The 24,711-nt window shown below is 48.1% G+C and overlaps 1 protein-coding gene across 2 annotated transcripts; it reads left to right on the top strand.

Annotated features, from left to right (window-relative positions):
* Nucleotides 1-1,290: 1,290 nt before the first annotated feature.
* On the top strand, nt 1,291-23,573 carry LOC147215422 (vesicle-fusing ATPase-like). Of its 2 annotated transcripts, XM_086140148.1 has the most exons (21): nt 1,291-1,415; nt 4,233-4,318; nt 4,391-4,487; nt 6,136-6,175; nt 7,395-7,561; nt 7,652-7,759; nt 7,848-7,923; nt 9,197-9,352; nt 11,461-11,660; nt 15,477-15,642; nt 15,736-15,810; nt 15,902-16,089; nt 16,611-16,706; nt 16,837-16,993; nt 17,271-17,404; nt 17,487-17,553; nt 17,659-17,738; nt 18,795-18,929; nt 19,214-19,327; nt 21,909-21,964; nt 22,657-23,573. In XM_086140148.1, exons 1-21 carry the CDS (start codon nt 1,404-1,406, stop codon nt 22,670-22,672), a joined length of 2,226 nt encoding a protein of 741 aa, XP_085996274.1. In that variant the 5' UTR covers nt 1,291-1,403; the 3' UTR covers nt 22,673-23,573. The 2 variants fall into 2 exon arrangements, with proteins under 2 accessions (XP_085996274.1, XP_085996275.1); XM_086140149.1 differs by lacking the exon at nt 22,657-23,573 and having other exon boundaries at nt 21,909-21,968.
* Nucleotides 23,574-24,711: the final 1,138 nt, after the last annotated feature.

The following is a 24,711-nucleotide window of genomic DNA, read 5'->3' as shown; positions in this document are numbered from 1 at the left end:
ACTTCCACACCTCCACAGGTATATCATCAGGACCAACTGCTTTTCCACTCTTCATCCTCTTCAATGCCTTCCTCACTTCACTTTTACTAATTTTTGCTACTTTGTGGTCTACGATAATCACCTCTTCTACCCTTGCCTCTCTTTCATTTTCCACATTCATCAGTTCTCCAAAGTACTCTTTCCATCGTCCCATCAGTCTTCTAGCATCTGTCAATACATTTCCCTCTCTGTCCTTTATCACCCAGACCTGTTGTACATCCTTTCCATCTTTATCTCTCTGTTTCGCCAACCTGTATAGATCATTCTCACCCTCCTTACTATCCAACCGAGCATACAAGTCATCGTAAATGTAAAAATTGCAAACGCAAGCGTAAATCAGCTCTGAGCCCCTTCTTGTTCGCAATGGTGATGGATAGGCTGACAGATGAGGTTAGACAGGAATCCCCATGGACCATGATGTTTGCGGATGACATTGTGATCTGTAGTGAGAGCAGACAACAGGTAGAGGAAAATCTAGAGAGGTGGAGGTATGCTCTGGAAAGGAGAGGAATGAAAGTTAGTCGCAGCAAGACAGAATATATGTGTGTGAATGAGAGGAACTCGGGTGGAGCGGTGAGGCTACAGGGAGTGGAGATCAAGAAGCTGGAGGATTTCAGGTACTTAGGGTCAACAGTCCAGAGCAACGGAGAGTGCGGAAAAGAGGTGAAGAGACGGGTCCAAGCAGGTTGGAATGGGTGGAGAAAAGTGTCAGGGGTACTATGTGATAGAAGACTGTCAGCCAGAATAAAAGGAAAGGTGTACAAGACAGTGGTGAGACCAGCGATGATGTTTGGACTAGAAACTGTTACAATGACCAAAAGACAGCAGGCAGAACTAGAGGTTGCAGAGATGAAGATGTTGAGGTTCTCTTTGGGAGTGACCAGGATGGATAGGATCAGGAATGAGTCTATCAGAGGGACGGCACATGTTCGATGTTTTGGAGAGAAGGTCAGAGAAGCCAGACTGAGATGGTTCGGTCATGTAAAGAGAAGAGATAGTGAATATATTGGTAGACGGATGCTGGAATTGGGAGCTGCCAGGCAAGAGGTCTCGAGGAAGACCAAAGAGAAGATTTATGGACGTAGTGAGAGAGGATATGAAGGTAGTTGGAGTGAGAGAGGAAGATACAGAGAATAGGGTTAGATGGAGAAAGTTGACTCGCTGTGGCGACCCCTGACGGGAAAAGCCGAAAGAAGAAGAAGAAGAAGCAAACGCAAGCGTAAATAAACGCGGCTTGCGTGATGACGTAATGACGTAACCTGCGTCTGAAGAGCCCGCCTCTTGACTGCGTCACCAAATAAGCACTTTTCCTGTCAGAGTGAAAAAAAAAAGAGAAAAAGAGGAGAAAAAAAAGAAAAACAAAGATGGCTACGTGGGTGAGTGTATCCCAAGTAAAATGTTTGAAACGGTTACTTTGAGTCTGTGTGACACGCTGTTTTGTTTTTAAGTAATTGAGACAAAGTCCGCGGTTGACAGTCGGCTAGGAGTTAGCTTGTGCGGCTATCACTACCTTTAGATTTAAATGATATTTATTTTCCTCACCGACTTTAAACTGGGTAAAAGTAAGTAAAATAAAGTAAAAATATACCCACGCCGCTCCCCACCGAACGGCCAGAATTTTTTGTACAGTACCGTCGAAAATGGTGCCTTGTTAAAAGGCTTAAAAAAACAAGTCAAATGTCGCGTCCCCTCGCCGGAGGAAGTGAAACTACTCCGAATCTTTCCCTCTATTTTAAAAAACAAACCAAAAGATACCGTCTTGAAATTCACTCATTTCCTTGTCACCTGACAGCATTTTTCCTAAGTTGTCAGCACTCCAGAGAGGAGTGGACGAAACTCCTAATTCAGCGGTTGTCTTATCAACCCGAGAAAGTCCAGAAATACCCGCACATTCTGGAGGCCAGGGAATGTCCAGCATATTCCTCTTTTTAGTTCAAAATACTTTCCAAACATTGCAAATTGATGAGACACACATGCTTGAAGTTCTGTGGAAGCTTGACAGATGGCAGACGTTATCATACACTGTGTGCACAATTATTAGGCAAGTGATTATTCCGACCATGTTATCTTCTTCTTCTTCTTCTTCTTCTACTTCTTCTTTCGGCTTTTCCCGTTAGGGGTCGCCACAGCGAGTCAACCTTCTCCATCTAACCCTATTCTCTGTATCTTCCTCTCTCACACCAGCTACCTTCATATCCTCTCTCACTACGTCCATAAATCTTCTCTTTGGTCTTCCTCCAGACCTCTTGCCTGGCAGCTCCAATTCCAGCATCCGTCTACCAATATATTCACTATCTCTTCTCCGTACATGACCGAACCATCTCAGTCTGGTTTCCGACCATGTTATCATTATTCCATAATTTCCAACTCCAAGGTGCATAATTATCAGGCGGATTCTTCTCCTCGGGAAAAATGGGCCAAAAAGTAGATATAAGTGACTGAAAATTATAAAAAGCCTTTCACCGGGATCTTGAAATATCTTAGATATTGATGCGTGATTACAGAACCATTAAACGTTTTGTCGCAAATAGTCAACAGAGCTGCACGAAACGTGTCGAGAAGAAAAGAGGCAAATTAACCGCCAAAGATTTGAGAAGAATCGAACATGAAGCTACCAGGAAGCCACTATCCTCCTATACTTGCAACCTACCTGGAGTGTGAAGAAGTACACGGTGTTCAGTTCTCAGAGACATGGCCAACGTAAGAAACGCTGAAACCCGACCACCTCTGAACAAGACACATAAGTCGAAACGTCAAGAATGGGCTGAGAAATATCTGAAGATGGATTTTTCAAAGGTTTTGTGGACTGATGAGATGAGTGACTCTTAACGGAACAGATGGAGGGGACGTGGTTGGACCAGTAACGGACACGGAGCTCCACTCAGACGCCAGCAAGGTGAAGGCGAGTTACTGGTATGGGCAGATATTATTAAAGAGCTAGTTGGACCTTTCGGGCTTGAAAATGGACTCCAACTCTCAGACCTACTGCCGTTTTTAGAGGACACTTTCTTCAGGCTGCATCTCTGATTTTTCTGCAAGACAACACTCCATCACATGCACTAAAGTAGTCCACTGCGTGCCTTAAAGATGAAAAACGAATGACATGCCCCCTTCTTCACCAGACTTTAACCCTACTGAGAACTTTTGGACCCTTCTTCAGGAAGACATTTACAGTGAAGATAAACAGTAGACCTCTCTGAACAGTGTCTGGGAGGCTGTGCTCACAGCTGCACAAAATAAACAAGAAAGATGGGAAAATATTTGTTTTTCATTTAGTTGCATCATAATTCTGCACACTAAGAGTTGCCCTAATAATGGTGTGCATATAGATATTCTGTTAAGAATGCCAAAACTTCATTTTCACAACTTAAATGTTCAGGTTTGAGGATTTATTACCATTTTGGATTGACCAAGAGCACTGTAGTTGTAACAAAATTAATCCTGAAAAATACAGCTTGCCTAATAATTGTGCACGCAGTGTATGTCAGCAGCGGTATGGTTTCATGGAGTGCCGTGGAGTCAGTGGAGGCAGGAGAAGCCGTGCCTCACCTGCCAATCTTGGAAAGAAAAAAATAGAAAATGGGAAAAAAAATCAAACGGTATATTCATCAGTGATTTGCACTATAAAGGTTAACTTCACCAGTTTTCGATTTTTTTTTCTGTTGTTTTTATCAACAACTGTATGTGTGTTACTAGTTTCTTGTGCTGACTGATTATAAAATGGCTGTGAAGAGCTTCTAAGTGAGGCACACAGTTCTCCTTCCTCATGACAGGGGGTGCTCGTGATTCCAGGGATTCCTCTTGCGACTCCTCGACTAAGCAAGCTAGAGTTGGTGAATAATGGTGAATTAGCTACTTTGTAGGGTTCATATGTTTGTAAATGTGACTGTGATAAAGTCAGTGCCTCACCAGCCATGAACCTCACTGGTTTCATGCCAGGAAAGAGTTCTACGGATGCAGTATTTGAGACGGCTTTTGATTAAAATACTCATTTACAGATTTCAAATGTGCATTTTCCATAAAACTCCCAAGTCTCTGTGATCACGTCTTTCCGAAAGGGACCGATAAAACCATGATATATCGGGTCATGATATAACGACAGGAAACATGCGCAGCCTGGTAACCGTAGCAACAGCAAGTCAGTCAGCGAAGTTTTGCGGTGAAGCCAAAGTTGACGGCTTTCGTGTGTCCAGGTGATGCGAACGGTGAGATGCCCAACGGACGAACTGTCGCTCACCAACTGCGCCATCGTCAGCGACAAGGATACGCAGTTTGAGCGGTGAGTCCTCGCTCTCCACCTCCGTTCTTCCTCCTTCCTTCGCCTCCTTCTTGACTGTCTGTCTCCGCGCAGACACGTGGTCGTACGAACCCTCAACCACAAGTACGTTTTCACCCTGAAGAAGCACGGTAACGTCGACGGCGGCGCCATCGGCTTCAGTCTGCCACAGGTAGGACTCCACTTCTAGGGGTGTGGAGGGAAGGGGGGCTCGCCATGCTGGGAGAGACGCTCTAGAATATATCGCCATATCTCCAAGCACGTGTGCTTTTGTTTTGTTTTTTTTAAAAAGAAATTATACATGGCTCAAAAAAACAAAGGGAACACTAAAATAACGCATTCTCGATCTGAATGAATGAAATCTTATTATTAAATACTTTGTTCTGTACATAGTTGAACGTGCTGAAGACAAAATCGCACAAAAATGATCAATGGAAATCAACTATATTAACCCATGAAGTGTAAAAACACACTCCAGGCTGATCCAACTTTGATATAATGTCTTTAAGTCTAAGACCTTAAAACACTTGCTAGCCTTAACTTTGACACTTTATATTTTATTGTATTTCTTATTCTCCTCCTTCCTACTATTATCTATTATTGTTATGTTTTACTTGAAACTCTGGCACAACAATTTCCTTCGGGATAAATAAAGTTATTCTTATTCTTAAAACAAGTCCAAATGAATCAGGGTTGCCTTCTACGTGAACAGTTTGATTTCATTTGACTTGGAGTTACATTGTGCTCTTTAAATGTTCTCTTTATTTTTTTGAGCAGTATATATTTCTGGAGCAGACTTTTATCGCAATGTTCAACCAGCTCCACCCGGCGTCGATGAAACGTCAATTCGATGTCGGAAATATGAGAATCCGACATCAGACAAACATGGAGTCAGCGTCAGAAAGACCTCAGAATGAAAAGCCGGTTGATGTTAGATCTTTAAAACCCCCAGCATGAGGGGACGCCATCTTGGCTCTTTGTGTTGACGTTTGTAGTTGAGAGTTAACCTCTTATTTAGGCCATGACCTAAATCGGTGGTCGATATCGGACATCCTGACGCTGACCAATCTGAAATGGCATCCCGCAAACGCACGTTGGCTTCCACGATCAAAGAAACGCCTGAATTGTGAATTTGTATTTTTAATGTATATGTTTATATAAACCTCCTGGCCTTTTGTTGTTGTTTTTTTTTGTCTTTGCCTATATCTTTCTGCCTAACACTCCTGTCCTCTGCTTGCCTTTCTTTCCCCAATAACCTCTGCAGCCACGCTGGAGCACAGGTACTCCCCGCTGTGACTCCCCCTACCTGAACAAATACAAATAAATAGGACATTTCATTTCATATTATTTCTTAAATAATATTTGTCCCCTCCCAGGAAAAAACATCATGGTATTCATATGTCTGTTTTTGTTTTGACTGAGATCTATATAATGATATCAACTTTAATATCAAAATAAATCCCCTCTGAGAGGTACACCTTTTTTGAATTGTATTTTAAAAATATTCTGATGTGACCTGTTAAATGTAATGTTTAAAACCCCTTCCTGGTTTTTCTGCTCTTTTCCCTGCCTGCCTATCATTTCTTGCAAAAAAACATTAATAAGGCTGATTTTCAGTTAATTTCCTACTCAATAACCTGTGTGTGTGTGTGTGTGTGCGTGCATGCATGTGTGTGTGAGATGTGTCGTGAACATGACGATAAGCTTCGCGACTCATCAAAATGGCAGCTCAGTTCCCACACGTTACCCTGGCAACAGTACGCTGTCAGTCAAGGGAAATATCCAGGCGTTGAACTCACACCGCGTCACTTTGTTTTCAGAGGAAGTGGGCGGGACTTTCAATCGGACAGGAGATTCAAGGTGAGCTTGTTGGATTCCCGGATTTCCCATTTTCATCCTGGAATCCCCTCGATGATGCTTTCTCATGTTCGAATCCAACTTTATGGAAACTCACAGGTCACACAGTTCTGTCACTGTTAGGCCACATTAACAAAGGAAAAACACAAGCTGTCGTAATACATTGGTGTGAGAACCATCCCTTCTAGCTTTGTGTCTAGTTGCTGCTAGCTTCTCTCAGCCCTGTTTATTCCTGAGTTCACTTTCTTCTCAGCATCTCATAGATTCTTCCCAGCTTCTTAGCTCCTTTCCCGCTTCTCTAAGCAACTTCCTAGCTTCTGTTTGAGTCTTTTCTACTTCTATTAGTGCTTCTTCTCAGCTTTTCTTGGCTTCTGATAGTTTCTTCCCAGCTTCTATCAGCTTTGTCTCAGCTTCTCTTAGCTTCTGCCCAACTTAGCATTTTCCTAGCTTTGCTTAGCTTATGCTAGCCTCTTTCCAGCCTCTCTTCACCCGCTCTCAGCTTCATATAGCTTCTGGTAGTTTATTTCTGTTAGCTTCTCTTACCCCAGCGCCCAGCTTTGCTTAGCTTCTCCTAATTTCTGTACAATTTCTGTTAGCTTCTCTTACCTCCTCCCCCAGCTTTGCTTAGCTTCTGCTAATTTCTTTATAATTTCTGTTAGCTTCTCTTTCCTCCTCTTTAGCTTCGCTTAGCTTTTGCTCATTTCTTTATAATTTCTGTTAGCTTCTTCTTAGCTCACCTCCCACTTCTCTAAGCTACTTCCCAACCACTGTTAGCTGTTATTTTGCATTTCTTCCCAGCTTTGCTTAGCTTCTACTAGTTTCTTCTCAACTTCTGTTCACTTCGTCTTAAATCCTTCATAGTTTCTGAGTTTCTTCCCAGCTTCTATCAGCTTTGTTGAAGCTCCTCTTCAGTGAGCCTCTTTCCAACTTCTATTAGGTTCTCTTAACTTCTCACTTCACCTCTGCCAGTTTCTTTCCATCCTCTCTTAGCCTCTAGCTTCTTCCCAACTTTGCTCGGCTTCTGCTAGAAAGGAAAGGAAATCTGAACAGATGTGATTGTCACTGTGAAATTTTATGAAAGCAGTAATAAATACATGGAGGATTAAATAGTAGATAATCCAATGCCAGTAAATAAAGTCACCCAGGGGAAGCCTACAAACATTTTAACGTCCAATAAGAATGAAGCTGGATCTGACGGCGCCTGATGGTCTTTCCTCCTCAGTGTACAACTACAGCTTCGACAAGTCCAAGCAATGCATCAGCACCATGACCCTGGAGATCGACTTCCTCCAGAAGAAGAGCGTGGACAGCAACCCCTACGACTCGGACAGGTTGGCGTCCGAGTTCATCCAGCGCTTCAACAACCAGGCTTTCAGCCTCAACCAGCAGGTGCCGCCGCCGCCGCTGATTCATTTCTTAATTTCATAGTGATAGCTTTTTGTGTTCAACTCAAATATCTTTACTCCCTGTATTTGCCAGCTGGCCTTCAGTTTCAATGATAAGCTGTTCGGCCTGGTGGTGAAGGACATGGAGGCCATGGACCCCAGCATCCTCAAGGGAGAGAACACCTCTGGGAAGAAAGGCGGGGTAAGGAACGGCGCTCACGTTCCCCGCGGCGGCGAGGAGCCCGAAGCATCGCGCCTCTGACGGCCGTCCTGTCCTTCCGTCTCCGCAGATTGAAGTGGGTTTGCTGCTGCCTGACAGTCAGGTGATTTTCGAGAAGGCGGAGAGCTCGTCCATGAGCCTGACGGGTGAGTGTCAGTCACATGTCTGGCAGCAGGTCGGCAGGCCAGGCTCCAAAAAGCCCAATACTTCTGTCCTCTATCAGTTAGTGGAGATAGTCAGGAAATCAAACCGCTGAACACAAGAGGGTGCCACAGAGCTCTGTTTCACTCACTGGATCAGCAGTTTGAAAGTGACTTCAATTGTCATCTTGTCAATCTGGAATTAACAGGTACTCTGATATCCGTCTGGTCCACAAAATCTTACATAACGCCGTCCCACCTCCTCTTAAGACCTTCATCAAGCCTCGCTCCCAACTCACAAGTCGAGTGCTAAGATTGGTGTCTAGGGGAGACTGCAATGTTCCTAAAAGAAAGTCTGCCTTTTCTAAATCTGCCTTTTCCTGTAAAGCCATAAAAGAATGGAATGGGCTTCCGGACAATCTTAAGAACATGACTGATTTTCACACCTTTACACGGGCCGTTAAAAATTGGATTCTGGAGCTCCAAACATGCTCACACTAACAATGCCAGACGGGTATTTTGCCATCAGATGACCAAAGTAACAATATCACAACAATATCACAACAATAGCACTTTCAACTTGAAAAATACATGTTTTATTGCCTGTTTATATATTGTATAGTTATTTTATTGCCTATCTGTATATTTTATATATATTGTCTATTTTATACAGTTTTATATTTGTATTGTCCAGGACTACAGATGGAAATTAGCTATGAGCTATAATCTGGTACAAACATCTCTGCCTCTGTGCTTAATGTAGTTGTACACTGTCCTAATAAACTTCTAAACAAACAAAAAAACACGAAAAAAATCACAACTTGCTGAAAAATGTATTGCCATTTTGGTCCATAAAAATGACCTCAAAATGACCCCACTAAAAATCTAGAAAGAAACTACCTGAAAAAGAATGTGTTTGAGGAAAGCATATTAAGAAATAACCTTGGACGACTGAAAATATCCTAAATGTGAGAACTAGATAATCTGGTCTGCGACTGCACACAGCTGAAAAAGGTTCAGACTAGAATTTAGTCAAGAAGGATTAAAGAAACCAGTTCAGAGACAAACTGGGTTTAGAGCTGCAAAATTAAAATGGATGAATTTAAAACTGTGACGTTTTCTGAATTTAAATTCTCTGTGTGTTAAATAAAAAAAAAAAGTTTCCTGTCCTAGAAAATGTTTTGATACTGGCAAATGTCAGTTCTGGGTTTGGACACAGGGGGGCAGCCTGCACCTGTTTTACCTGTCACCTGGTTCTCGATGATGTTCCCCCTCTCAGGCCGATCCAAGACCCGAGAGTCTCGCCAGTCCATCATCAGCCCCGACTGGAACTTCGAGAAGATGGGCATCGGGGGTCTGGACAAGGAGTTTTCCGACATCTTCCGCCGGGCCTTCGCGTCGCGGGTTTTCCCCCCGGACATCGTGGAGCAGATGGGTGAGTCCCCTTCTGTCACCGATCCTGACGTTCACCCCAAAAATATGCGGCGCAGCGTTCAGCGCTTCTGCCTCGCATCAAGAAGGAAACCCGGCTCCACCTCTTCTCTGTGGAGCCTCCACGTTCTCCCCGTGTCTCTTTTGGAGGTTCATCGGAGACCCTGAATGGTCCAGATGTGAATGAGAGTGAATGGTTGTCTGACCTTTGACCTCTCACCTTATGACAGCTGGGAGAGGCTCTGGCCCCGAGTGCAGGATACGTGGTAAAGATGATGAATCAATTGATGACCAATTAACTTCTCATGGGACAGCTTTTTTTTTTTTGAGGGTGCAGCAGTGAAACTGACATTTATGCATCATTAGTCGTATAAGTTAGGGATTCTCCTCACGCCCGGTGAGTCAGGGGTGAGTAAAAACCCTGGCAAACCTTGAAAGTTGGGGGTTCGCCTCCTAGAAAGGGCAGCGGCTGATTTGAATTGAGCGCCGGCATAATCATGACGCCGCGTTTATGACTCACGGCGTGCACGCGCCGCCTGCATCGCTGCTGATCCTCGACAACACATGTGAAAACCTATCTCTGAGCTTCGGAAAACACTGTCTGTTGAAACTGCAGACAAACGCACACACACACACACACACACACACGACGCGCCCAACAGTGCCGGCGTTGTGAGACGACCTTTTAGCTGCTGGTGTGCAGGAGCCGGCCTTTGGCTGCGGCCAGCTGGCTGCTGCCATGAGATGGCCTGCTCTGATAGAGCGTCCCACTAAAGGTAGGGCTGTAATTGGCAGGCAGAGGTGGGGGAGTGCAGGTGCTGACACCCGGGGTGTGTGTGTGTGTGTGTGTGTGTGTGTGTGTGTGTTGGAGCAAATCGTTTGGTTTCGCCGGGCCTCCTGCGCAGCAGAAGCTGGCAGAAACTGCAGCCTGATTGCGTTCTGTTTTCTGACGCAAGTGTTTGAAAAAAAAAGAAAAGAAAAAAAGCTTCTCCCCACCCCCTTACAGGAGCAGCCCCACCTGCCGTCCCCGGCTGCTTCTCCTTCAGCAGCCCCAAATGGCAGCTCAGATGGTTATCTCCACCAGGGCGAGGGGTCTGTCTCTATTAGTCTGGGCTAAATGTCACTGAGCAGGTGCAAAAGGCCGTCCATTATGAGACCCGCGGTGTAAACCTGCTGGAATAGAGAGCCGAGGGTCGACACCTGAGGTAGGACGAGAACCAGAGGAGGAGGGAGAGCAACTGCAACTCCTGGAGGATCGCAACTCAGATCTCCGAAACATAAATGAGCTTATATTTAGGGATGTTTAAAACGTCGGTTTTACAACAGTTGGTTGAGAAAGTAGTTCTGGCTCGGTGTAGTTGGAATCATGAGCCGAAATGATAGGATTATAGAAGTTTACTTTAAAAGTGGACATAGCTGAAACATAGCTTCCTGTCCAGACCCCAAGTGAAATATGTTTTTCACCCGAAATGGCCGGATCAAATCGACGACGACGGCTCTTACGAAATGTAACTTCCTGTTCCGTGTGGTTCTGGTGCGAGGCGACGGGCTAGCGACTTTTAAAACGCTTCTTTTCTGAATGGAGTTCAAGCCGATGGGGCTCCATGGAGACGTCAAGGCTTTTGGCCCCTTTTGGGTCGGCAGACGTCGCTCTGTCAAGCCAACTTATTTGTCCGATCCCTCCGACACGCGGCTCGGCATCAGGCGGATCAGACACGACGGTAAAATATTTGAGCGATCTACCGAAACCCCCCCCAGTCAATGCAATGAAATCCTCACAGAATGTCATCGGCCAGAACGTCAGATGCGATTTTTGAACTTTGTCCGCGACGGAGACGACTCGATCTATATCAGTGTCGAATTTACATTTAAACAAGGCAGAATGTCAAAGCTCAGCTAATTTCACCGCGCGGGTCGCCGCCGTGCCATTTCATACTTGTAATTACATAACCGCCGCTGCTTAGTTAACATTTTCCAAACATGTGATTAAAAATCCTCTGTTCGGTCTCTACCAAACAAAGTTACGGGCTTAAGATAATTAGTAGAAACATCTGCTGGATTTGTGAGTTTCTCGTCAAGGTCAGTGCTCTGTGGTCGCGTGTCTGTCTCCAGGCTGCAAGCATGTGAAGGGAATCCTTCTCTACGGACCCCCGGGCTGCGGTAAAACCCTGATGGCACGACAGATTGGCAAGACGCTGAAGGCGCGGGAGCCAAAGATTGTCAACGGCCCCGAGATCCTCAACAAATACGTCGGGGAGTCTGAGGCGAACATCAGGAAGCTGTTTGCAGATGCGGAGGAGGAACAGAAGAGGGTGAGGATACACCAACACGTGACACAATCTGACAGGAATAGACGCAATATTTGCTTTTCATCAGCGACCAGTAGCTTGTAATAAGCGCGACGTAGATGCTGCCATGTTTATTACATCATCAAGAATCTGGTCACCGCAACTATTATGAAGACAAACACCAGACATGTGTGTGTTTTCTTAGAAAGGCTCTTTAGTATTTCTGAATGTATCATAAACCGTCGACGCGGCTTCGAAATTCAGGAGAAAACAAAACAAACGGAGCGCTGGCAGGATAGCGAGCAGAGAGTGAAGAACCTTCAGAGATCCAGGTGATATTTAGGCACCGTGACGCGTTTAAGGGTCTTAAACTTCAGTCAGACCAACACAGAAACTCATTTCTCCAGGGGAGGACAGATCTGCCCTTTAAGTCACACACTGCTCTGGTAAAGGTGTGTGTGTGTGTGTGTGTGTGTGTGTGTGTGTGTTTGGTGGCGGTGGTGGTGGTGGGGTGACGGTGATGCACTGAAACCCAGCAGTGATGTTTGGTTCAGACGGTGAGACAGTGGGGTCGGGCCTCACTCTTCACCACCTAATGAGGGGCTGGGCTCTCTTTGACCTCACGTTAGGACCCTCCCTCCACACACACACACACACACACACACACACACACACACACACACACACACACACAAGGTGTAATATCCAGTGTGTATCCATCCAGTGTGTAAAACAGCTGCACACCTGCTTTAAATGCTAAATCTGAGCCTGCAGACAAAGCTACCTTAAATCGCCTCAATGAATTGACTGCAACTTACTTTACTCTGAGTAACCGTGGCAACAATAACCGCAACTCAAACCCTCCTGTCTAGTAGGAACTGACCACAGGTGATTCCGGTCAAACACCAAATGTTTACAGGAATTGGCGTTTTTGATTTTGCGTAGCGGCGAGTCCTTCGGGGGCGTGCGGGAGGGGAGCAGTTCCATAAATCTGAGTGTAAACACTTTTCGATAAATCCCGTCACAATCAAGGAGGTTTTCAGCGACACCGGCCGGGTTTCCGCCCCGTCAAGACCCGTGACATAACGGGCAGACGCTCTCCGCTCAATCTGATCTTAATCAGCAACATGTTAAGCGCTGGCACTTCTTTTTTTTTTTTTTTCATAGCCGCAATTTATTAGACCTGGCAGGGAAGATAACGGCGAAGAGCTGGTTACACCGAATGAGAAATGGAGACGAGTGGGTGGGAGGGGAAAAGGGGAAGAGGGGAATAATTTATTTGGTGCCCCGGAGCTGAGGAAGAACCACGGAGTCAGCTGGTTTCGGAGCGAAGGACCCCGTTAGAGGTTAACAAAATAAATGGTCGGACCGCAAATGAGAGGCAAGAATGTGTTTGTGTTCACATGAGGCGACGCTCGAACAAACTCACCTATTTATAGCCGGGTTAACTCTGTCCCCGCCGGCCCCAGGTGACAGAGGCTCCGGGGACGTCTGTTCAGAGCCAACGCTTAGGGACGAGGCCCGGAACGCCGACGCGCCGCTTCCACGTCGGGGGGGGGAGGGGCGCTCGTAACGGGAACCCGACCGGTCGACGCGCCGACGAAGGGTAGAACTAGAAAATGAGGTGGATAATTGTGGTCAAAACGCCACTGCGGGCAGAACGGACGCTTCCTCTGTGTTTAGTCTGAGCGAGTCCAAAACCTCGGGGGGGTTCGAAGAGTCTAAACCCCCAATTGGAAATGAAGCTGAAACAAAAAAGTAGGGGCTGCGAACACAACCGCCTTTCTGCAACAAGATTTCGGGTTCTACTGCAGCGGCCGGCTGCACGACGAGCGGTACAAGCTGCAGGGTCCCGCGATAATTTTGAATTTGTGTTTTTAATATATATGTTTATATAAACCCGCCTTTTGTTGTTTTTTTTTGTCTTTGCCTATATCTTTCTGCTTAACACTCCTGTCCTCTGCTTGCCTTTCTTTCCCCAATAACCTCTGCAGCCACGCTGGAGCACAGGTACTCCCCGCTGTGACTCCTCCTACCTGAACAAACACAAATAAATATGACATTTCATTTCATCTTATTTCTTAAATAATATTTGTCCCCCCCGGGAAGAAACATCATGATATTCACACGTCTGTTTTTGTTTTGACAGAGATCTATATCATGATATCATTTTTAATATTAAAGTAAATCCCCACTCAGAGGTACATCTTGTTTGAATTGTATTTAAAAAAATTATCTGATGTGACCTGTTAAATGTAATGTTTGAAACCCATTCCTGGTTTTTCTGCTCTTTTCCCTGCCTGCCTATCATTTCTTGCAAAAAAAAAAAACATTAATAAGGCTGATTTTCAGTTAATTTCCTACTCAATAACCCATGTGGTGTGTGTGTGTGTGTGTCGGGGGGGTTAAGGCCGACGGAGGAGCTCTTCCTCTCAGACGGTGCTACCAGCCGCACGTTGTAATTTCCAACTGGCTGCTCTCGCTCAGAAAACATCATGACCCAGCGACCAAACCGCCGCTCAGAAAGCAGTCACATCGTATTTTGGGGCGGCGGAGCGTGTTTCTGTGACAGCGTTACACGGTAAAATGCAGTCTGGGCAACCCTGCACGCTCCCCGCTTCGCGTGTTTGCGATGACTAAATCTATTAAACGCTGTCATATTAAAACCAGAAGGTGAGCCAGTTAGTCTCTTCCAATTTCGCTCGGGGTTCCCACAAACTCCCTCAAAAATTCCCTGGCCTTTCACATTCTCGCTTCGAAGAAAAAAAAATCAGGCCTGAGGTTTTGGTGCGAGCGAGCGGATAGCGCATTGTGCTGCTGCAGAAAAGCCCGAGGCGCGTCTCACGACCTCACTTTTTATCTCGTGCTGTGTTTTTACACTAAAGTGCTGAAATCATTAAAACCGCCTGGTCTTTGGACGTCAAAGCACAGGGTACTAAGATGCAAATTAGGTGGATCTGAGGGTGGTTTTGGATGTCGTCGCCTACCAGTGTGTCACTTTTAAGGATATCCGTCAGAAACATCAACACTCGTGATTCTAGATTGGCGCCGTAAGTGCCAGATCTATGCGGGTGAGGCTAGATCTACGCTAACAATGCTAGATCTGTGCTAACAATGCTAGATCTACGCTAAAAATGCTAGATCTGTGCTTATGTTGCTGGATTCGCCCTAACAATGCTAGATCTGCGCAAACAATGCTAGATCTGTGCTAACAATGCTAGATCTGTGCTTATGTCGCCGGATTTGTCCTAACAATGCTAGATCTGTGCAAACGATGCTAGATCTGTGCAAACGATGCTAGATCTGTGCTAACTATGCTAGATCTGCGCTAATAATGCTAGATCTGCGCTAACAATGCTAGATCTGCGCAAACTAAGCTAAATCTGTGCTAACAATGCTAGATCTGCACAAATTATGCTAGATCTGTGCTAACAATGCTAGATCTGCACTAACAATGCTAGATCTGCACAAATGATGCTAGATCCGGGCTAACAATGCCAGATCTGCGCTAACAATGCTAGATCTGCGCAAATGATGCTAGATCCGTGCTAACATGCAAGATCTGCGCTAACAATGCTAGATCTGCACAAACGATGCTAGATCTGTGCCTCCTTCGCTAGATGAACTTTGCTACATCTCGGTCCTTGAGTGCTGACACCGTGGTGAGGTTGTCAGCGTGTCTGAGATGATGTTGCCGAGCAACACAAAACTACTGAGGAGAAAATCCCACGCGTACTTGTAGTTGTGCTACATGTTGAAAGCAGTGCTAATCACACAGCGAGCGTTATCACTCGTTAACCATTCCTGTCGTTCACGCCGCCTCCACCTGCCGCCGATCAGCTGGGCCCCAACAGCGGCCTCCACATCATCATACTGGACGAGATCGACGCCATCTGCAAGCAGCGCGGCAGCATGGCGGGCAGCACCGGCGTGCACGACACCGTGGTCAACCAGCTGCTGTCCAAGATTGACGGGGTGGAGCAGCTCAACAACATTCTGGTTATAGGTGTGGAGGTTTTTTCATGACTTTTCTAGAATGGGGGAGGGGGGTTTAGAAGTTTAATGCCATGTCTGAAGGTCCGCTCTTCACCTCCGCCAGGTATGACCAACAGGCCTGACCTGATCGACGAGGCCCTGCTGCGGCCAGGACGACTGGAAGTCAAGATGGAGATCGGTGAGGGAACCGGCTGGAGATGTCACGCGCCGGAAGGAGTCGATCGGCGATGGAATTCAGCTCAAGGATATTCCTCCATCTCTTCCTCCAGGGTTACCAGATGAAAAGGGCCGCATCCAGATCCTCAGCATCCACACAGCCAAGATGCGGCTGAACAACCTGCTGTCCAAAGACGTGAACATCGAGGAGCTGGCGACGGAAACCAAGAACTACAGCGGCGCAGAGCTGGAGGGGCTGGTCAGGGCCGCCCAGTCCACCGCCATGAACAAACACATTAAGGTTAGCGGCGTGGATCGCTGTCCGGTTAGCGTGCAGATAATCAGAGAGCGCGCTAAGCGATTAAAACCGTAAACGTTTTTTAAAAATAAGTGTTCTGAATTGGGTTTCACCTGTGACTGAAATTTGCTGTCTGTGGATGGAGGGACACTTACACACTCATACACTACCACTGTGCTAAGCTAACCGTCAGGTAGGGGGCCCGACGAGACATCTTACATTCGCGATCCTGGTAAACAGTAAGTTGTGTGTGTGTGTGTGTTTGCAGCGTCCGTCAAGCGTTCTATCAGGTGTGCAGGTTTGTAGGTTCTGAGCTTCTCTCCCGCTAAATGTTGCGCCTCTGCGTCAGATATTGGAGGGTGTTGATATGTGATGACAGGGGGCTTCACTCGTACCCGACGGCGCTGACGTCCCTCCTCACCGCCCCCTCCCCTCCGTCGCTCCGTCTGACCTTTCGGCTCCGTTCTCGATCTGCAGACGCGTCATGTCATGGATCCCCGCTGTGTCTCACCCGTGTGTTGCAGGCCAGTAACACGGTGGAGGTGGATATCGAGACGGCGGAGAGGCTGCAAGTCAGCAGAGGGGACTTCATGGCCGCGCTGGAAAACGACATCAAGCCCGTGAGTGGACGATGAGGAAAATAAATAAAAACAAACGAGATATGCGACGCTCAAAAGACACGTCCAGATTTTAGGGTGACGGTGGGGACGCTCACCGTATTTAGTTTCCCCAAACTCCTCCCCCCGCCAGGCGTTCGGCACGAACCAGGAGGACTATGCCAGCTACATCATGAACGGGATCGTCCGATGGGGGGACCCCGTGTCGGCCGTCTTGGAACACGGCGAGCTGCTGGTGCAACAGACGAAGAACAGCGACCGCACACCGCTGGTGTCTGTGCTGCTGGAGGGTAAGACATATATACACGCACACACACACACACACACACACATAAAAGCGACCACACACTGCTGGTATCTGTGTTGCAAAATGACTATGATTAGCACGGGATTATCAGAAAATCCATGGCAAGTTACCAGTTAATCAGACAATAAGGTTTTTTTTTAAAGGTTCCCTGAATCTTGAAAATGTTCTTGGACTTCAAGGTCTTGGCATGGAAAAAAAAACAAAAACGTGTCCAAAAAAAAATAAAAAACATCTCAAAACATCGGTCTTGGTACCAACAGGCCCGCCTAACAGCGGCAAGACGGCGCTGGCGGCCATGATCGCCGAGGAGTCCCGCTTCCCCTTCATCAAGATCTGCTCCCCGGACAAGATGATCGGACACTCGGAGATCGCAAAGTGCCAGGCCATCAAAAAGGTGACGGGACGCGTCTCGTTGTGGCATCCCATAATACCCCCATCCTCGGGGTTTGCCTTCAAAACATTTTTCTGTCTGAAAGATATTTGAAGATGCCTACAAGTCCCAGCTCAGCTGCGTGGTGGTGGATGACATCGAGCGGCTGCTGGGTAAGAGCGGGGCCAACTGAGCGCGTGCGGCACCGCCGCCGCCATCTTGGAAATCCTAATAACCCCCCCTCGGCTAATGTGAGCGTGTTTCCCGCCGCCGCTCAGACTACGTCCCCATCGGGCCTCGCTTCTCCAACCTGGTGCTGCAGGCGCTGCTGGTGCTGCTGAAGAAACCCCCGCCAAAGGTAAGGGGTTGCGACCGGCAGGGGGGGCGGTGCTGGTCCTGGGGCGTCCTGAAGGGGGCAGCAGAAGACACCACAGGGCCCCTGGTGCTGGTGGTGCTGGTGGGGTGGAGGAGTTTTGAGGCCTGTTGTACTGGTGGTGAATGGCGGTGGTTGAGAGCCATTTCTCATAGCTTCTTTATTGCTTGTTGTCTGTGTGTGTGTGTGTGTGTGTGTGTGTGTGTGTGTGTGTGTGTGTGTGTGTGTGTGTGTGTCTGTTGTTTGCCGGGTTTGTGAATGAGAGCGCAGCCCCACTACGTGGCTGCATGAGAAGTGGCGCTGGGCCGGGCGCTGAATGCCTGGCCGCGCCGCTCCTCCGGGGTTGTAAAGCGCTGGGCCCAGCGGGGTGCCTGGGGCCGGGGGAGGCCGGGGGGAGGCCGGGGGGAGGCCGGGGCGACACGGAGGAGAATGGGCTCTGTGAGAGAGCCAGGACCTGGCAGCGCCGCCGCCTGTGTGGCACCTCATCTGCATGCAGCATCGCAACCCCCCACGCCATGGGGGGGCAGCCGGCAGCCATAATCCCCCTGTCTCCTCGCCACTCCTCGGCCTCGGCCTCTCCTTCTCCCGCTGGTCCTCCTCCAACTGGACGGCTTAGAGCCGCTACAATTATCTCTCTTCTCCTCTTTCTCCCCCGCTCATGTTTGTCTCCTCCGCTGGTCGTCTTCTGCCGGCCTCCGGGAGGCTCGCCGGAGGAGGGGGTGTCCTCCTCCATGGCGGTCGACGGCGCGTAGCCGGAGATCTTTGGGACTATCGATCCCCCGTCCCGTTGTCAGAACACACAGCTGTTCGCTTCAGGTGTTTTCTTTCCTACGTGTGAAAGTCCACTGTCAAATACAGCTCTGGCTCCGCATCATGTATTGATCGATCGTACACGGATAACTTGATCTAAGTCACACACACACGCATTACTGGGGCTGGAAGTGGATCAATTACAACTCAGTGTATTGATCGAGTTCCGGTTTTCCCGAAAGAGGAGGGCGAAAGGACGAAGGTCTGAGGTGGAACCTGCGTGTCTTCCAGGGCAGGAAGCTGCTGATCATCGGCACCACCAGCCGCAAGGACGTCCTGCAGGAGATGGAGATGCTTCACACCTTCAGTACCTTCATCAGCATCCCCAACATCTGCAGGGGCGAGCATCTCGTCGAGGCGTTGGAGGTGACTCTTGCACACACACACACACACTAATTTCTTATTGTTAATTAATAAAAGTGTTTACATTTTCCCCGACCTTGTCATTTACTGTTTATTTTTCGAAGAATTTTTAAATATTGTCGAAAGTAAGAATAAAGACATCCTTTTCTGATGAGAAAACCAAACCTACCCAATGTTTTCCTTATTTTTCTCTCAAATTTGAAATCTCAAGAAATCCTGGGTAAAGCTCAGGACTGAAACGTGTGTGTGTGTGTGTGTGTGTGTGTGTGTGTGTGTGTCCTCTGCAGCTGCTGGGCAGCTTCCAGGAGAAGGAACGGGCCGAAATCGCCAAGGCGGTGAAGGGCCAGAACCTGTGGATCGGCATCAAGAAGCTGCTGGTGCTGATTGAGATGGCCGCCCAGGTGAGGGTTGTGTTACCGCGGCGTCACATCCAACACACACCGCCGACCCCGAGGCGGTCGTTACACTAAGTGGAAAAAGAAGATGAGCGCGGAAAAGTTGGGTTGGCGAAGGAGGCGCGCAAATCTGGGCTGGTTTCTGCGGTAACGCTGTCAATTCAGCGACGTAAAGGTGATGAATCTCCATCAAGCCCCGAGTCCAAACTCTGCTCTGCGTCCGCCGACACCTTCCGATTGTCCGAGGAGGACTCGGGCCCGCGATTGTGTTCTTCATCCCGCGTTCCAGTCTCGTTTTGTCCCCCCCGCCCCCTCCCCCGTCCTGCGGTCCTCCTCCACATCTGGTTAGCAGTCGGCGAGGGCCGTCTGTGTCGCGAAGGGCCGCCATCAATCAGCGGGGGCGAAGAACGGCGCGGCTCCGCCCGTGATTTGTCGAGCAGAACCGTCCGGAACATTTCTGGGTCGCGCACCCCCTCGTCGGATGGTCGCCGTCCAACTCGCTCATAGTTGTGAAACCATGTTCTGGAGCGGCGTTCCAAGTTACACTCACGTGGTCGGACGCTTGCAGGAGCAGGCACACACACACACACACACACACACACACACACACACTTGCATACTGGAGAGGGAGAAACTGAAAAAAAAAAATCCTGGGATTCTCGGATTGTTTTGGCAGGGATGGTTCTGTCAGCGCCGACCCAGAAGCCCGCTGAGCTGCTCCGCGGCCTTCACGTGGGCGTCTGTCCCGGCCCATGTTTATGTGGATGTTTAGAAGTCATTATTTGTAGCTTTTACTTTATTTTTGTGGATTCTGCACAAATTTTCTTCAATTCCGAAGATTTGCCACCCAGAATGGAACCCAATAGAGACGGGCCCGAGTCTGAACCCGGTGACCGAAGGGTGCCTCGCTCCAGAACCCACGCCGCAGGATCTACGAACCCCGACCTGGCGGGCGTCCCGCCGCCATCCTCCCCCCGCCGTTTTCATATTTCCTCATGGCTCCATGGACAGCTGCTCTGGCAGCAGCTCCAGCCTCCGCGCTCCTGCCAGAACTTTGATCCGGCTGCCCCGGCGCGCTCCTGCACGAGCCGTTTCTCTTCACTCCGCTACAACCGGGCTAAGCCCCGCCGAGGGTCACCGTGGAGTTAGAGACGTGTCTCCATGGTAACCGGGGCTAGCCTCTGGTCGCTCAGCCTCTCGCCCGGTCTTGGAATCCAGAGCAAAGGTGATGATAATCCCTCAGTAATCCCTGAGATTGAGGGATGACGGACATCGATCTTCAGCCTTACAGGGAAATTAAGCCTCTCCGCACTGACCCCGCAGCTCGCCGCTCACATGGCGTCGCCGTACTTCCGGTGAAAGCCTCAGGGCGGCGCTGCAGGCGAGTCGGCGGGGCACCTCCTCCCGACAGCAGGAGGAAATTCTGTGGCGTCGTGTCCCGTCATCGTGGCGGTTGAGGAGCTTCCCGAGTGTGAAGAGACAGCCCGGGGCCAAGCTGATGTTGGCCAGAAGCTGCGCTGGAACTCCTTCCCGCCGCCACGGCGGGTCCGGGACGCCGCTCGCCATTAGCGCTCGGAACGGGCTCGGCTCGGTTTACTTTGGGTCTCGGTCAGGTCTCCACGTCTGGCGGGGAGGTTTACTCCGGCGGTGAAAATATCCGCCCGTGGACTTCTGAGCTCTGTCTGATCTGGGAGCAGAATGCCGGCGATGGCCGAGGCTTCGTCTGAAGAGAAGGATCCGGCAGAAGATTCCCCTCAAGGTGCTTTGTCAAGATGGAGAGCGTCCAAACATGGAGGAAGAAGAAGAAAACTTTAAAACCTTCTTACAGCCTTGGGAACCTTGGGATTATTGCTTTTGCTTTTAGCTGTCGATGCAACGTCTTGGCTTTTTAGCCCGAGCGCTAACTTACATGGATCCAGTGATTAGCACCTGATTAGCACCCCGTTAGCAATGTAGTCAAAACAGAAATGCTAACATGAGTGTATCATTGTCGAGGAACAAAACCGTTACCCCAGACCGATTTCCCAAGGACCATTGATGAGATGCAACACAATGTGACGGATTGATCGGTATTTATCGGTATTTTTTTAGCGGCGGCGTTGGGTGACCCCCCCCCCCCCCCCCCCCATGGTGCTGGTGCTGGCGAGGTGTTTGCGAGGCTGGATGTTGTGTAATTACTGTGGTATGCGCTAATGCAGTCATGTTCCTCAAACCATCCCAAGCGCCTGGAGAAGTATGAAGCCGTGTTTGCTGAGACATGCTGCAAACACGCACACACACACTCACACACACACACACACAGACAATCTCATTCCAGTGGTGCACACCACTCTGGCGTCTCGCCTCCCGGTGGCTACAGGCGATTCAAGGCCTACTAAAAGTCTCTCCGTAGGTTGCTCCCCCCGACCAACACCTCCCTTTCCCAAAATCCCGTTTGTACAAACTAAAGCGTGAACTCCAGGACCTGCAGTCGCTTCTACCGACGCGACGACACCTCCTGTTTCAAGGCACTGTGTGTGTGTGTGTGTGTGTGTGTGTGTGTGTGTGTGTCATATAACAGCTAAAACATGGTGTTCTGTGTTCTCAGATGGATCCCGAATACAGAGTCAGCAAGTTCTTGTGTCTTCTGAAGGACGAAGGAGCGTAAGTATTCCCACGGCGACCCCATGGTGGTTCTTGATTAAGCCTCAGGTTGCCATGGCAACAAAAAAAAACTCACCAAAAGCCATGAGGGGGTTTCTTTGTACAGTTTACTGTGCGACTATTTTAGCGCACCTCAATATAAGCCGCACCAGCTAGCCGATGGCTATCTCAGGCCTCCTCCTGCACGCTAAAACCGTCAAAGTCGTCTTCTTCGGTGTCGGAGTTGAACGGACTCAGAATTTCCCGGTCATTTCATCGGTCCGATGTGACGAGGATAAACGTTTTAGCGGCGTGAGGCTCGTTAGCGTCCCCCCCACCCAAAAAAGTCCATATATTAGCCGCATCGTTGTTTACATGAAAAATGTCGCGGCTTATCTGCCGGAAATTACGGTAATCCCATAATGATGCGTGGTGCAAAAGCAGCGTGATGTTTTCCATTTTTCTTAAATAGCAACATGATATAGTAGAAACAGGAGTAGTCTCAAAAAAAAAAAAAAAAAGATAATATTGCGATATATTATCAGAGTCCAGTGTTTTGAGTGCTGGTGGGGGGTTGGAGTGGGAGAGTTTGGTGTGTGTGTGTGTGTGTGTGTGTGTGTGTGTGTGTGTGTGTGTGTGTGTGTGTGTGTGTGTGTGTGAGAAAAGCCTAGCGTAGCTCCGCTCTTCTCTGACCGCCTCTTCTCTCCCATCAGCCGCCGAGTGCCGTGAGGAGGCGCCTCTATTTTCCGAGGCTCCCTGGTTTCTTCGGCGGCGCTTCTCCTCTTCCTGCAAACGGGGCGCGGGCGCCGCTCCTGGCTCGTGCGGGGAGTTCAAAGGTCGGTGCGGTTTTCCTGTGGCGCCGCCAACAACGGGGATTTTACGGAAGAGTCCGAACATTAGACTTTTTTTTTTTTTTTTGTTTCGTTGTCAAATCTGATCATTCTGGCGCTGCTTCTTTTCGCACGGCCGAAGCCCGAGGTCTCGTCCCGCGAGGAAATCCATTCCGGTGCTGATCATCGTCACGGCAACAGACTATTTCATCACCGTGACCCCAAAAAAGAAGAAAAAAAATCCAAGATTCCTGAGGGTTTGTGTTGTCAGAGGTCCCTGGAGTCCCTTCTGTCGTCTGTGGGAGGTGATTGATTTCTGCCTCCTAATCAATTAAAACTGTAAAAGCCATGGAGGGCAGGGCATGGATTATTCTGTGCAAGGACAATTGTAAAGACCTCAAAATGTGAAAAATGGAATACAAATGGACAAAATTTATCGTACCATAAAGTAGTTGAAAAGAAATGCCTCCCAGGAACGACTTTGTGTTCAGTCCTTTTACAGAATAAAGTTAGCGACCAGTTTAGATGATCTGTTTTCCTTCAAGTTTCCCTTAATCATTAACTAAAGTTTTAAATTTTGCCGCTCTTTTCCCCTCCGGATCTCTCCCTTCTCACTCCTCCTGGACGCCGTGAAAGTGAGGCGTCGCCATCGTACTACCCGTCTTTGAGGTCAAAATCCGATATCCCGCCGGATGCGGTGTCTTTCTCAGCCCGTCTGTCGACGTGGCACAGATGTGATTTCTAGTGACTTTTAAATTTGTTTGTTTTAAAATAAATTCTACCGGTTATGGATTAAATGACATCAGTTCCTGTCCCGTCATTCAGAAGTTCATATTTGTTTGTTTTCTGTTTGTTCCTCCCCGAGGATATTTCTGTCTTGAGGCTCTGCACTTATTTGTATCAAATATATATGCGAAAGTTTACAATATTATATATTCTTTTGGGTCATTATATATTAGCCTTTATTTACGTTGGTTGTCTGCTAACATTTCTTGCTAATTTTCAAGGAGGTCCTGCTGTTCTTGGTAATTCAGTGGATGGTGCAGCGGCTAGCGCCTCCTCCCAGCAAGAAGGTCCCTTGTTGGACTCCAGGGGTCTCCATGTTCTCCTCGTGTCTGCGCTGGGTTCTTCCAGGTTCTCCAAAAAGTCCAAAAACGTGAAGGAGATTCATTGGAGACCCTAAATTGTCCAGACGTGTGAATGGTTGTATGTCTGTGTGTGTGTGGCTCTATGATTTACCGGTCCAGAGGATGAATGAATGAATAAAAGTTTATTCCATCTGATTTTAAAGGTATGTAATTGCTTTTCAACTCATTTGAAGTTCCCTGTAGTTCTCAACGTTTTTAGTCAAAAACATTTCCTCGATAAATATCTCTTTGGAAATAGTTGAAGGATCACGATGCCACAGTTAGTCATTAATCAATCGCTAATCCAGATATTGACATATTGATATTCTGTCCAAGTCCCAGTGGGACGGTTCTGGGCCGAACCCAGGCTCCGCCCCCTCGTCCTAATATGGTCACCTCGGCTTGGCGGCGACAGAAGGCTTCGACCGGCGGGCGACGTCACATGACCTCCGTTCACCTCCGGAGGTAGGAAACCCTGACGTTCACCAACCCTTTCATAAGCTTTCAAGTAGAAATAGTGTGTGTGTGTGTGTGTGTGTGTGTGTGTGTGTGTGTGTGTGTGTGTGTGTGTGTGTGTGTGTGTGTGTGTGTGTGTGTGTGTGTGTGTGTGTGTGTGTGTGTGTGTGTGTGTGTGTGTGTGTGTGTGTGTGTGAAAGTAAACAGGCCGGGACACCGTTGTTCTTCAAATATATAATCTTAGTTCAGTCATACAGATATATACATTGTATAATAAATAATATTTATAAAAACATAACATTTACGATTATAAAATAAAAAGGGAATTATTCACTTTTAAAACATTTGTACAAAA

This window comes from Fistularia commersonii, chromosome 32 (genome assembly GCF_037954325.1).
Source record: "Fistularia commersonii isolate RoL2024-O1a breed Wild chromosome 32, RoL_Fcom_v1.0, whole genome shotgun sequence".
NCBI lineage: Eukaryota > Metazoa > Chordata > Actinopteri > Syngnathiformes > Fistulariidae > Fistularia > Fistularia commersonii.
This window is presented reverse-complemented; position numbering and strand designations above follow the sequence as displayed.

What these genes read in the sequence shown, in the direction of transcription:
- LOC147215422 (XM_086140148.1), top strand. An exon ending in GGACATCGTGGAGCAGATGG is followed by an intron (nt 9,353 to 11,460) that starts GTGAGTCCCCTT and finishes GTCTGTCTCCAG; the next exon opens with GCTGCAAGCATGTGAAGGGA. An exon ending in TGATTGAGATGGCCGCCCAG is followed by an intron (nt 19,328 to 21,908) that starts GTGAGGGTTGTG and finishes CTGTGTTCTCAG; the next exon opens with ATGGATCCCGAATACAGAGT.